The sequence below is a fragment of the Ambystoma mexicanum genome, chromosome 8 (assembly GCF_040938575.1).
Source record: "Ambystoma mexicanum isolate Mex_15411 chromosome 8, UKY_AmexF1_1, whole genome shotgun sequence".
Lineage (NCBI taxonomy): Eukaryota > Metazoa > Chordata > Amphibia > Caudata > Ambystomatidae > Ambystoma > Ambystoma mexicanum.
In genome coordinates, this window is record NC_090929.1 from 1,021,474,979 (window position 1) to 1,021,487,713 (window position 12,735).

Genomic DNA, 12,735 nt, shown 5'->3' on the forward strand with positions numbered 1-12,735 from the left:
AGAGTCCAGAGATATCATAAAAAAGGTGTCTAGGAATGCAAGGCTGCAGCAGATTCAGTTATATGTCACCCATAGGGCATACATGACCCCCCAAAAGATTGCCAGATTTGGGAGTACAGAAGTACAAAAATGCTCCAAGTGCGGGGAGGTGGATGCCGGAATGATCCATATGTTCTGGGCGTGCCCGGAGGTGGGAAAATTCTGGGAGGAAGTCAAGCTACGACTATCTGAGAAGGGAATTAAGGTAATTGTGGAATCCGTATGGGCATGCATGATGGGGGGGGGGGGGGGGTTTACCAGACCACGCAACCTGAAACATGTTTGCAAACTCAAGGACCTGGCCTACATTCTGGCCAAAAGGAGAATAGCCATGGACTGGAAAGCAGCTCACAGACCCAGATTAGAGGTATAGTGGAACGATCTCCTGAAATGGGTAGATGCCGAGACAGTAGTATGGTACGAGGCAGCCAACAGATGGGAGGATGATGAAGTGGGACCTCTGATAGCATGGAGCCAAATGGTAGCCACATTGTCGGGATCCTCCCATGCCAAATCCAGTGAATATGACTCGTCCGAGAACGGCAAAGGGGATTAAACCCAAGAGAAGGGAAATCCGAGGAACTGAGGTGGAAGCTCGAGTTAAAGGGGGGCCATGGGGGAAGACAGTAATTAATAATATGCAAACGTGTGCTAAAAAGCTTGTAACCGGAAATGTCAGGTGTGATGGTTCTGTTTTGCTTGTTGTAAAAATCAATAAAAATGTATTAAAAATAAAAATAACTCACTTAAGAGGGTAATCTGGAGTCCTTGGTACAGATCCAACCAATCTGGTAACATTGCACTTGTAGGCCGAGATCTCCTAGGGGAACTAATGCTAGCTGTGACTTAATTGTCAAGCTGCCTGTCCCAGAACAGTTCTTTAGATGGCAGCCATACCCCTGAGGTCTCACCAGTTCTAAACTGTAAGAGCAAAGTTATCCCTGGACACTAACCACCCTGACAAACAAAACACATTTTGGCAAAAGGGGTATCAGAGTAGCCAGTTGATGCAGCAATTCTTCGAACTAGACGGTGCGTGAAAAAACACGTTTCCCAAAGTTCACAATATAGTTCATATTTTATGGAAACATACACAAGGCCTCTTGTGCACATAGGCATCTATAGATTATTTTCCCTTTCAGTTTCACTAAATTACAAAAAAAGATTACATTTATAATTAACGGATTACAACATGTGGGTATGCAACACTTCTGAAAGGAAAAGTAGCACACCTGGATTGACAGTAAGGCAATATAAATAGATCATCCCTTCACCATTAAGTACAGAAAAGAGGCATTTGGGATTTTGTTAATGGCACTTCTACCAATAGGCTATGTTTTTATACTCAAAGTATCACTGCTAATGGCACGTGTGAACTAAGGCAACTCGATCAAGGCAACACACTGCTAACATTGAGCAAGAATTCTCAAAGTGTGCAAAGGGTCTTCAAAGTAAGCAGGCATTAAAACATCTGTATCTTCCTGCTAAATTCCAATAACACAACCGCATGTTAGACAAATGTTCATGAGCAGTCCTGGATACTGAAATGGCTGACCCGGCACCTGCCGTCTCCCAGACTGTGCAGAAATAAAGGGAACAGTACAATAGGCACAAACCCACCTTCATTTGGCAGTACCATGAGCAAAAACCTGACCTCAACAGTACCATGTGCTCTTAAAATCCTTCATGAAGTAGAGCATCGTCACATTCCTTTAGCTTATCCTCAACGCATCAACTGACATTAGAAAAGGTCTCCTTCGCTGGAGGATAAAATCACAGCTGTTCGGTGAGTGCAGCTCCTGTTACCCCAATGCCCAGCCACATAATCTGATTGGAAGATTTAAAAGACATTTAAAAACAAGATTGTCCAAAGGGTTCCCTCTGCAGTTCACGTCCGGACCTGGAACTTCCCTGCCTTGGTCATATACTTCACTCCTTTAAAGGGTTTGTACTTCTCGCCGTACATGTCCAATCGATTCACCTTCAGCCCTGCAGAACAAGAGAAAATGGTCCTAATCATCAACCATGTAATACAACACAAACGGAAATCTATACAAACAAAACCTGGAGAAAACTATTCAAATGGTTTAACATTCTTGAATTCCATGCTAAACCAGCATGGGAAAAGCAAAGATTGTTGGCTTTAGCTTAGGCATATGATAGCTGTTAAGATAGATCTTCAGAATCAACCCTGTGGGCAGATTCTGAGAGTCCCCTCTATTCTGATAAAAAGGAAAAGACACCAACATCTAGCAAAACTAGGTAGTGGGACTGAGCAGCCAGGCTTAGACCTTGGAGAGTGTGGGGGTTGGAGGGGTAAAGAGCTCAGTGAAGCGCACACACAGGCCATTCTTAATAATTCAAGTTGGACAGAATGTATTAAAACAGAGTAAGATGTATTAGATCACATCCAAGTACGAAGGTACAAGTTACTTACCTGTAACTCTTTCTCCAGCATGGGTCTTACATGGATTCACATGATATTCCCTGTCAGGCTGGGAATCATTGGTATTATAAAGCAGTTTAGCTTCAAGCTAAACACTGCATGTCCCTTATATAGACTATTGCTGTCACTTTGGGGCATACTGCCCCAGCTAATGACATCTCTCTTCCTTAGCGCCACCCCTGGAGGCCATCTTCAGATTTGGTAGCGCATGTAAAGAGGCAGTAGGAACCAGGAAGAGCCAAGAGGGGAAGGAGGGAGAGTTTGCATGTGAATCCATGTAAGACCCATGCTGGAGAGAAAGGGTTATAGGTAAGTAACTTGTACCTTCTCCGGCATGGGGTCTTACATGGATTCACATGCTCATGAATACAATTACACAACAGTACACAAGCACAACCACAGGAGGTGGCAAGGCTCAACAGAAACAATACACTTACTCCTGGAACAGACTCACCTCATGCAAACAGGTTGCAAAGCATTGCTTGTCCCACACAAGACTCCTCCCTGGAATCTCTGTCAACACAGTAGAATCTCGTGAAGGACTGGGTAGACCTCCACGTAGCCGCCCTGCAGATATCCAGCAGGGAAACACGAGAGAGAAATGCAGTTGTCGATGCGATGGCTCTGGTGGAGCGAGCTCTCGGCCAGTCTGGCAACTGTCTAATGGCCAGCTGATGGCAATGAATGACACAACCGAAGAGCCAACTGGAGATTGAAGCCTTGGACAGGGCCTTCCCATTCCCCACAGGTCCATAATTGACGAAAAGCTGAGAAGCCTTTTGAAAGTCCTTTATGCATGCCACACAGATCTTGAATGCATTTCCAACATGCAGTAAATGTAAAGATTGTTCAGCAGGTGAAGGGTTTGCACAAAAAAAAAACGGGCAAAGGTCAGTTTAAATTAAAATCCGGTTCCATGTGTTGTTAAACAAAAAAAAAATACTGAAATAAAGATTTAACTAAAATATAATAACAAACACAGAAATAACTAAATGAATAAGGTCCAATGTAAAGGGTACTAATACCGAAAAAGAAACAACGACAAATGTATATGACAAAACGATAGTGTGCTGCCTGAAAAAAGGTCCAGCATGCGTAAGTCAAGCACTGAAAAGATCTGAGTGTTCCAAAACAATCATTGACAGTATACTACAGAAGGTAAACAGATTTCACCAAGTAAACAGAAGAAATGGACAATTCACATGTGAGAAGATTACAAAAAAAGGTGAGAAATATTGTCTGAATGTAAATGCAAATAAGTGAACATTTGAAAGTGAGTAGAAGAAATGGGTTGAAAGTATATTTAAAATTAGGTTTTTGATTCAAACTTAGTATTTTCTTTTTTAGGGTACGCTAAAACAGTCCTCTGGAGTTTGTGGTTTCTTAAAAGGGGAAGAAACTATTCATTTTGAAAGGATACGTTCTGAATAAGGAAAGGGATGAACATGTATATTGGAATTTTTCAAGCTACTATATACACAATTGTCGTGGGAGTGCAATAACCAATACACTTAACAGCCTCCTCTGGGTCCTCAGTAGATTTGGTATCAGAAGGCAATAATCATTTTAGGATGGCTGGTTTAACCACAGAGGTTTTCAAATTTTGATCTTTTGCCAACTTCTTTGCTTCAGCAAAAGCCATCCTCTTTTCCACCAAATCCTTGTGAAAACCCAGGAAAATGGCAATTTGTTCCTTTTAATAAACTGGGCCCTTCTCTCTTGCTGCTTTCAGTAACCTTGCTTTTGCATTTATTTTTGTAAAAACCATCAGGATTTGTCTGGGCTTTCCAGCCCTGAAGGCACAGTCCGAGTCCCCTAGTTGCAAGGTATCCTGACCATAAATTCCAGTTAGAGCCTTTAACAAGAAATCTTCCAACGGTTTGTCCACAGTAACACTTTCAAGGCGGCCTACCAGTCGTGAGGTTCTGCATTCTGGCTCTCAAGTCCAATTCTACAAGTTTTGAATTGGATGTATGTGATTTCCTTGAAAAGATTTCACCGAAAAATGCAATCTACTTTTTTTTTTTTCATAATGTGGGGGAGAGCCCCCGCAGACCCACTCACCCTTCCCTACAAACTTATATCCTTACACCACACCCAGCTGCCTATTATGCATTACACATATACCATTTCCCCTACCATTTGCGGTGAAATACATTTAGTGAAATCTCATTAGGTGAAATGATATTCGAAGAAATCTACGGTAATGTTTTGAATTCACATCAGCCAGCTTTCCTAAAGTCATTGTAAGCCCTATAACTGCCAGAAATTTCTGATGCCAAACCTGCCGACCCCTCCACCTCCTAGCTGACTCTTCCTTCCAGGTTAGAGACTTTAAGATTAAGGTCAGCCAAGGAGGACTTCATCTTACCCACATCCTGGGCCACCTTCATCAATAAAGAGTAAATATCTAGGTACCTCCACCATGTCAACCTTTGATTTTTTTCGGGCAGGGTTTTCTGGGACTCCAATCTTCATTTTGTTGCTCATAGAAGTTGATATCTTTTAAATATCAGAAATCAGGGGAGACAGAAGCTCCAGGTTCAAGCTGCTGCTTGCCCAGCCAACATTCCGGAATCCATGAACATCTATTGTGGAGAAACCTGCAGATCCCCCCCCTAAACCCTGCCTAGAGTCTCCTCACAGGAGGCCAGGAGAGGGCTGCCGCTTCCTGATCCCAATACAGGGTGTGCTGCAGTGCAGGAGGATCACCTGGGCGGAGACCAGGCCCCGGGAGGGTGGGGAGATATCGCAGGGTGAGACAAGTTTCTACACTCCTTGGATGGCGACAAGATAATTCCAAGAGAGGTTAGAGCATTATGCCATTCTGATCAGTGTATGGTACAAATTAAGTCAGTAAAACCTAGGATTAAAATATCCACAGATATTACCTCTGCAGAACCATTCTTTGATACCCCCAAGTTCCATTGTTCTCCACAATATAAAAAGGTATGCCAACAGGAACAGTAAAAATGTGATTGTTCCTTACCCTTCTGTGTGTTCAACGGTTAAACCTTAAACCTTATAATTCCTCTTAGTAAGTACAAGCAAGGGGAATCCATCTTTAAACCCTTCAAAGAAGTAGAGAAATTTAATGCATCGAAAGTGGACTGCATGTCCCAGAACTCCTCAGGGACTGTGAAGAAGAGGGATGAAAAGCATGCAGGAATCAATATCAGACAGGCAAGCCTAGTAGCTTGTGGCAGTCAGGCAATTAGTTCGAAGAGGGTATACCTGAAAACAATTAACCCACCTCGGGGGCATAAAAGGCTGCAGAAGGGAGGAGCAGTAAAAAGAAGATGGAGTAGGAGCTGGAACGTCAGCAGAAGCAGAGCACAAGGCTGGCAGTTCACAAGGAAGCGTGACCACAGAAGAGACACCGGAGCAGAGGAAGGGCAGATTTCACCTGCAGACTCCGAGTTGGTCCTGTGCTCGCAAATCTAGTTTGGCTGCGTCAGCATTGGAAGAGACTGGAAGAAACCGGAAGTCTTTCCAGGTGCGCCTAGTTGCAGTGAATGCAGAACTGAAGTTGTGCATTCTCTCAAGGCCTGTGTGCAGAAGCAAGCCGAGGGAAAGTGCAGAGTCTAAGATTCTCCCTTGATAAAACAGGATCGGAGACCCCTGTGCAGTAAAGGGGTGTGGACCCCAAGAGTGCCCGTAGCAATAGCAGTAGAAGAAACCAAGCCGATAACTTGGAACATATCTAACACTAGCCGTAGAAGTCGGAACCATGGAAGAAGCTGAACCAAAGAACAAGCAATACCAAAACCCATAGAACAAACTTTGCTAACATGAATCTCGCTCATTTAAGAACTATACACCATTAATCTGGAGCCATTGAATTTGTTACTCGAGAGTCCTCGAATATTTAGGTGACAAGGTTACCCAAAGTTAAGAGAGTGGCACAGCAGCTTTGGGGTAAACATTGAAGAAAAGGTATATATGAAGCTGGGAAAGGGAGGTGGATGCTTTTTAAAAAGAAGTTGTTTTAAATCTGCTTGCCTTAGACTATTTGAATGGAGGAGAACTAGTCTGGAAGCTAGAGTCAGATTTTGTGGTAGCTTCAAGACAGAAGGATAGGCAAAGAGGCTGCTCTTTCTTGCCATACAAGAGAGTGCTGTGCCAACCTGTAGAGGATGAAGAGGAGTTGTTGAAGTTGCCTAAAGTTGAAGTTGAAGTAGCAGCAGTACGTTCTCCCAACATTGGAAGTTGTAGTAGCAGTAGTGGAACTGTGGTCGTCAACATTTCTGGTCAGAACTGAATCAATTTAAAGTAGTAGAAGCAGAAGTCAACTGTGGGACAAGGAAGCCTGCTCACACAGCACAAATAGTAGAAAGGAGTTGCTGAAGAGAGCAAACCTTAAGAAGAAGCATCCTGAAAAACTGTGCTCAAAATATGCCGCAGCAGTTGCAAGCAGAGGAGTTGATGTAAACAGAAGTGGTACTTTTATCTTCAACTCTACCCATTCTTTCCTGGAAGGAAGTCATCCAGGAATCCCCATTGGTGCCGTTATTTTCTTTGTGGAACTTGAAGGATAATTTTCATCAAGCAAAGAAGGAACTGTTACCAGTGGAGTTTTGTTTGTGTGAACTTTTGTTTCTTTGGTACTTTTCAAGACTTAAAGATTTTTCTTTTCCTTGGAGGAAACTGACTTTGGGTCATTCCTGGGGAGCAAGATCCACGGAGGACCATTAGAACCTTTTTTATTTTGCTGTTTTCATGTTGCTTTGAATATTTATTCTGTTTAGAGTAAGGGTTCGTTTTGTAAATGCTAGGAGGCTTCCCTTGGATCCTAAACCAGGTAGGGAATCCCCTGTTCGAGTAGGTTTAGTTGGGTTTTATTTTATAATTTTGTCTCACACTACTGACCCCTCACACCATCACTGTTGTCATTATGGTGTATTTTTGAAAGAATATTGTAAATAATCTCAAGAAGATATACATTATCATTTGTATAGATCTTTTTTGCTTTTTACATTACCAGAGGTGTGAACATTCACAATTGTATTTCAGGCAATAGGCCAGGTAGGGATTTAAGATATTACTTATATGAATGTGTCCTATTTAATGAGCATAGCGTTCAGATAGAGTCTATGCATAATTCTGACTGAGATTTATGATTTATGTTTTTGTAAAATCGGTCCTGAGGATGGACCTGAAGGTCCGAAATGCATTGGCTGTTTCCTCTGCCTCATACAAAGGAATTTCCCACCGTGGATGTCAGGAGAAGGAACAAGAAACACTAAAATGGCAAAAGACACAAGACAGGGGCTATTTTGGTAAAATGAGCACCCATGGATGCCTTTAATGGGGCTGTGCAAATAGCCTGTGGTAAAGGTGCACCTAATTAATAAAAAGGTTCACTGCCACAAGCCATTAAAGGTAAGTTTGTCCTTGTAACATACATGTTACATTTAAAATAATGAGAAAGGGGATATTCAGTATTTCCCAAGCACTCCACATAAGGTGGGGGGGAGTAAGGGGGGAGCTGGTCCCACCTAATAAAATGTAAAAGGGATCCAAAGATCCTTTCTGCCCATGGTAACTATAGTTCCCACAAGGCTAGCTAGAGAAAATTAAAAAGGGAGCCTCTAGGGCAACCCAGCAACAATAGGCACCTTCTTGCCAAAAAGTTGTCAAAGAGGATAACTTTTGAAAGACACTATGGAGAGTCTTAAAAATGATCCCCGTAAAAAGAGTAAAAGACTGAGCGTGGAAAGAAATATCCACTGACTGAGGTATAGGGAAAAATAATCTACCAGTTCAGCACAATGTTCTGGGGTTGACACAGGTCAGGAAGATTCATCATCAATATGACAATCTAACCTAACACTATGTTACTTTTAATACTGGTGCTCACCCCTTCCTCAATTTAAGTGAAGGAGATTGTCCATACTCACACAAAGTATTTGAGACCGGTAAACCTCTAAGGGTATATAATTACTTAAAATCGTGAAATTCCTGTAGACACTTCTTTTGTCGTACATTCAAAGGTGAATCACAACTCCTTCCGCAGACTCATCACTGGAAACTCATCAGCTGCCAAGTGACAAAATGCCCCTTACCCACAACTGTTCATATATGCCTAAATTGGAATATAAAACTACTGTCATTTTAATGTCTAGTTGTAACATGTTCCTGCTATCCCGAAGGCAACCCTTAGGGGTTAGGTATCAGTCACCAAAGCCCTTACTCTCTTCTCCTCCACTCCCTCCCCTTGCTACGTCATGGTGCTTTAAAGCACTTGACCCGCAATGTACCATGAGGTCTCAAAGCAAGGACCAATTGTGATTGTTGCTAGATGTGCTGGAAAAAACATTCCAGATTTGTACCTATATTTTGCAGAAATGACAGTTCTCAAGAAGAGAGGATTGGCATTTCAGTGGACGGTTCCAAGGTATAAAATAAGCAGTATTGCATCACAATCTGCAATGTAATTCATTAGGCTTGCTAATTCCTTCGACACTTGTGCAGCACAACAGGCAAATTAATTACTCTCTTCAAAGAAAACGCAGCTTACCCTGCATCCCTCTGTTGCCCTCAAATGTCTCCCTCACCTTTCTTCCTTTGTTCACACGAAGCTCAAAGGGGCGAATGTATAGTGCAGCAGTAATGATCTCCTCCACTCTTAAAAATGCCATGGACCGGAGTAGGAATGTCAGCAAGGAAAAGTGGTTTCTTTCCAAGTAACTGCAAACCAGCAGTAATCGGGATGATGCTTTTGAGACAACTATGTTCTGTTTTGCAAGGACCAGTATGTTTTTTTTCAATTTTTATAAAGACAGTCCTGCAATTCCATTCCTAGAATTGTCATTTGTTACATAGTGCATAATTACAGTATTGCTACTATAAAACATGGCCTTGCCCCAGGTTATTCTAGTAAAGTTCAGCATTGGTTAGTGCATCCAAATGTCATGGTGTGAAATATATTAATTTGTAAGGGTAAGGTGCATCACATGGAGGAGCAAAAGAGGACACCTTTTGATAGTATACATTATAATATAGCCAAATGCTTCTGATGGGAAGGCTAGTTCTGTGACCTGATGGTTATATCCATCTATGCAGCTGCTGCTCAACCCATGAGGTGATCTCATTAACCTGTTGCTTTAAACCAGTTATGCTGAAAGTGTGCGCCCCGAGGACTACGGGCATGTGGCACGTTACACGAATTAAAATAAATAAGTGCCTATTTTCCAAAAGGCTGCCCAGTTCTCTGCCTGCTACAATTCCAGCCAATCTTTTGGTCTCAAGCGCGGCATTTCCTTTTACAATTAATACGCAACAATAAACAGATGTAGGAATCAATAGTTCCATCCAGCCTGTATGTCTGCACACCTACTGTAAAACAATCGACTCAATCGCCAGATTTCCCATCTCTGCAATTAGGATATTATATAAAAGTACCCAGTGGAGAGGCTCTAACCAATTAGGAGGCCAACAACCCAGCAGAATGCATAGGTAATGGCTAAAGTTGCATGCTAGCCCATCTGCATCTCTTGCCTAGCTGTCATCTTGGTGCCAGTGCCAAGGGCAGAGTCTCAAATGGAGTGCCTCACCTCAACACCCTCCTCCCCCAACCTAACCAGATGTCCACCGGCCAAATCTCAAATTACCTGCGCACCTTAAGGGCCACACCTGAAAGCAGCTATTTGCTGCTCTATTGATATCAATGGCAGGCAAGAGCCATCATGTCCTTCTGACCTTCTGATGTTGCTGCTTACCCTGCCTGTCGCTCCACCATACTCAGTACTTAGTCTTCAGCTGCGACTTTCCTTTAACAGTGGGAACGTTTTGATTCAAGATATTTCTGATCCTTTCCTTCCAAACATCATGATGAGTCATAATATAATGCTGCACAACGACTGTTTTCAGTGCCTTTTTACCATTTTAATGTGTTATTTTAGGCATCTAAACTTTATATTTTACAATCATTTCACTCATGTCTTACTTCAGACATACACAAATGCCGTATTCTTGCTCATTTTGTGTCTTGGGTGCAAATAACTTCTGGTGACATTAGAAATATTAGTACAAAATTGCTAATCAAATAAGTTATTTTGCTTATCAACATTTTAATTAGCAAACTCAGGGAATCCATTTTAAAAATCGAATGTATGCCTTGTGACAGATCACTGCATGCAAGAGTTTGAGCTAAAGGGAGAAGTTTCTCCATCTCCTGTAGTATGTCAAGAGAAGAGACTAGTCTGAGAGTGAATGCTAGTGAGGAAGGACAAGGAGAGATTTTTACACGAGTACAACTAGTAATAGGGGTACCAATCGCTTTTACTCCTAGAGTGCTTGGAAGAAGAAAGGGAATATGCTGTAATTGAAAGATGGTGGTACACTGGGTGATGAAATATTCTAAAATATTAATCTGTGGTTCGCCTGTGGTATTAAAGATTGAGCATGGTTACTAGACTAGGATCTGCTTAGTTACTAGGCATTGTTATATGGGCCATGGCCAGTTACCTTCAAATCTTTTTCAGGAATTGGTGCAAAATGAGGACAGTGATCTTTAGCAGGGACAAAGAAGATTCACCTACTCTAATAGTGAGGGTGGATATGCTGGGATCCAGTTTATTTTTGAAAAAGCGTGCACGCTTGTACAGTGTTATGTTCAACATAACATTGGAGCACTAATGTGGAGCTAAATGGGCAGAGTCTGACAAGCTTCACTGCACACAGATTTGTTTGTCCTCCACAGCGCGAGTGGTAGGGTGCTGTGGGAAACTTCAGCGGCCGGCTAGTGAAGTGTATGGGAATCACATATATATATATATATGACGGGCAAACTAAGGATTTCTATCCTTCAGGCAACCATGTGGTTGTAGATTATGGGGAGCAGCATTTACCACTAGTTGTTGAGCCTAAGTAATCAATAACTATTGCATTACATAGCCTTTTGATTATATATGTAATATTTTTTCTGAAACAGAAAGAATGAATTTTTGAACAAGTACGCATATGCAGTGAGCAGAAGTGTGCAGGTCATTCAATGGCATGAGAAGAAAAGAGCAAGCCAGTTAAACCATATGCTCCTTGAGTTATTGCATTTTTATATTTATTAAAAGAAATAATAGTCCTCATTTTGGCTGACTAGTCCCACAGCAGTCAGAAAATTAAAGTTACTCAACGTAGTGACTAGAGTAATCATAGTCCATAGACCCCTTTCCTCCATCCTTGTGGAGCATCACCCAACATGGGGATGGTACCGGGTCCTTTGGCAGTGAAAAATTGAGCTTACCCTTTAAACATAGTATAGAGCGCGAGGTGTGGCCTCCGACGTGGGAACACCCCGCCCTCTCACCTCTGTCCCCATTGAACACATCGGCCGCTTAGATACAAGGCTACACTAGTACACATTAGCCAAAGGCATACAAGCGGGGGAAGGCGGGTGGGACGTATGGAGGAAAGGGGACTACGAGTACTCTAGTCACTAAAGTGAATAACTCATTACTCATACGTCCCTACCCCTTTCCTCTACCCTTGTGGGTGATTCTACCGAACAAGAACATAGGGTGGAGCTGTGACAACCTGCCTAATATCTAAGATGAACAAAAAAGGTTCTTCAGAATCACTTGACCAAACTCTGAATCGTGCCTGGAGCTGGTGTCCTGCGAGTAGTGCCTACAGAAGGCAGACGGAGTGGCCCAAGTAGCCACCTTGCTAATGACATCCCAATAAGCATGTGTCTGAAACAAGGCAGCCGTGGCCTTTGCTCTGACGGCATGGTCATTAATCCCTTCAGGAACAGGTTTGCCTATGGCCGTGTACGCCTCTGAAATGGCCTCAATCATCCAACGGGGGATGGAAGCCTTGGAAGCCTGAGAGACAGGGGAGGAGCCCCCAAAAGTCACAATGTCTCAGACTTCCTGAAGTATTTCGTCTGAGAGAGATAAAACTTGAGAACCCTCTTGAGGTCCAAGCAATGTAGAGCCCTCTCTGCCTCCGACTGTGGGTTCAGGAAGAACACCGGCAGGCAGATCTCTTGATTCAGATGAAATAGAGAGACCCCTTGGGCAAGAGGTTTGGGGGCGCGTAAGCAAGATGACCTTGTCGTGAAACGTGGTGAAGGGCTCGCACGAAGACCACGCCTACAGCTCACTAACCCTTCGTGCAGCGGTGAAAGCCACCAATAAAACCTTTTAGCATCACCAAGCGGCTGCCACAGAATCCATCGGCTTGAAAGGCTTGCGTTGCACAGCTGCAAGAAACACATTGAGGTCCCAGAAAGGATGCAGCCTATGCAC

At 42.8% G+C, this 12,735-nt stretch overlaps 1 protein-coding gene across 1 annotated transcript in view; it reads right to left on the reverse strand.

The window, feature by feature from the left end:
* Positions 1-1,098: 1,098 nt before the first annotated feature.
* AP3M1 (adaptor related protein complex 3 subunit mu 1) overlaps positions 1,099-12,735 on the reverse strand; it is a 213,408-nt gene continuing 201,771 nt past the window's right edge. The window contains exon 9 of the mRNA XM_069610961.1: positions 1,099-2,028. Within this exon, the coding sequence (XP_069467062.1) occupies positions 1,928-2,028 (101 nt within the window). The 3' untranslated portion in view covers positions 1,099-1,927. The remainder of the gene's footprint in view (positions 2,029-12,735) is intronic.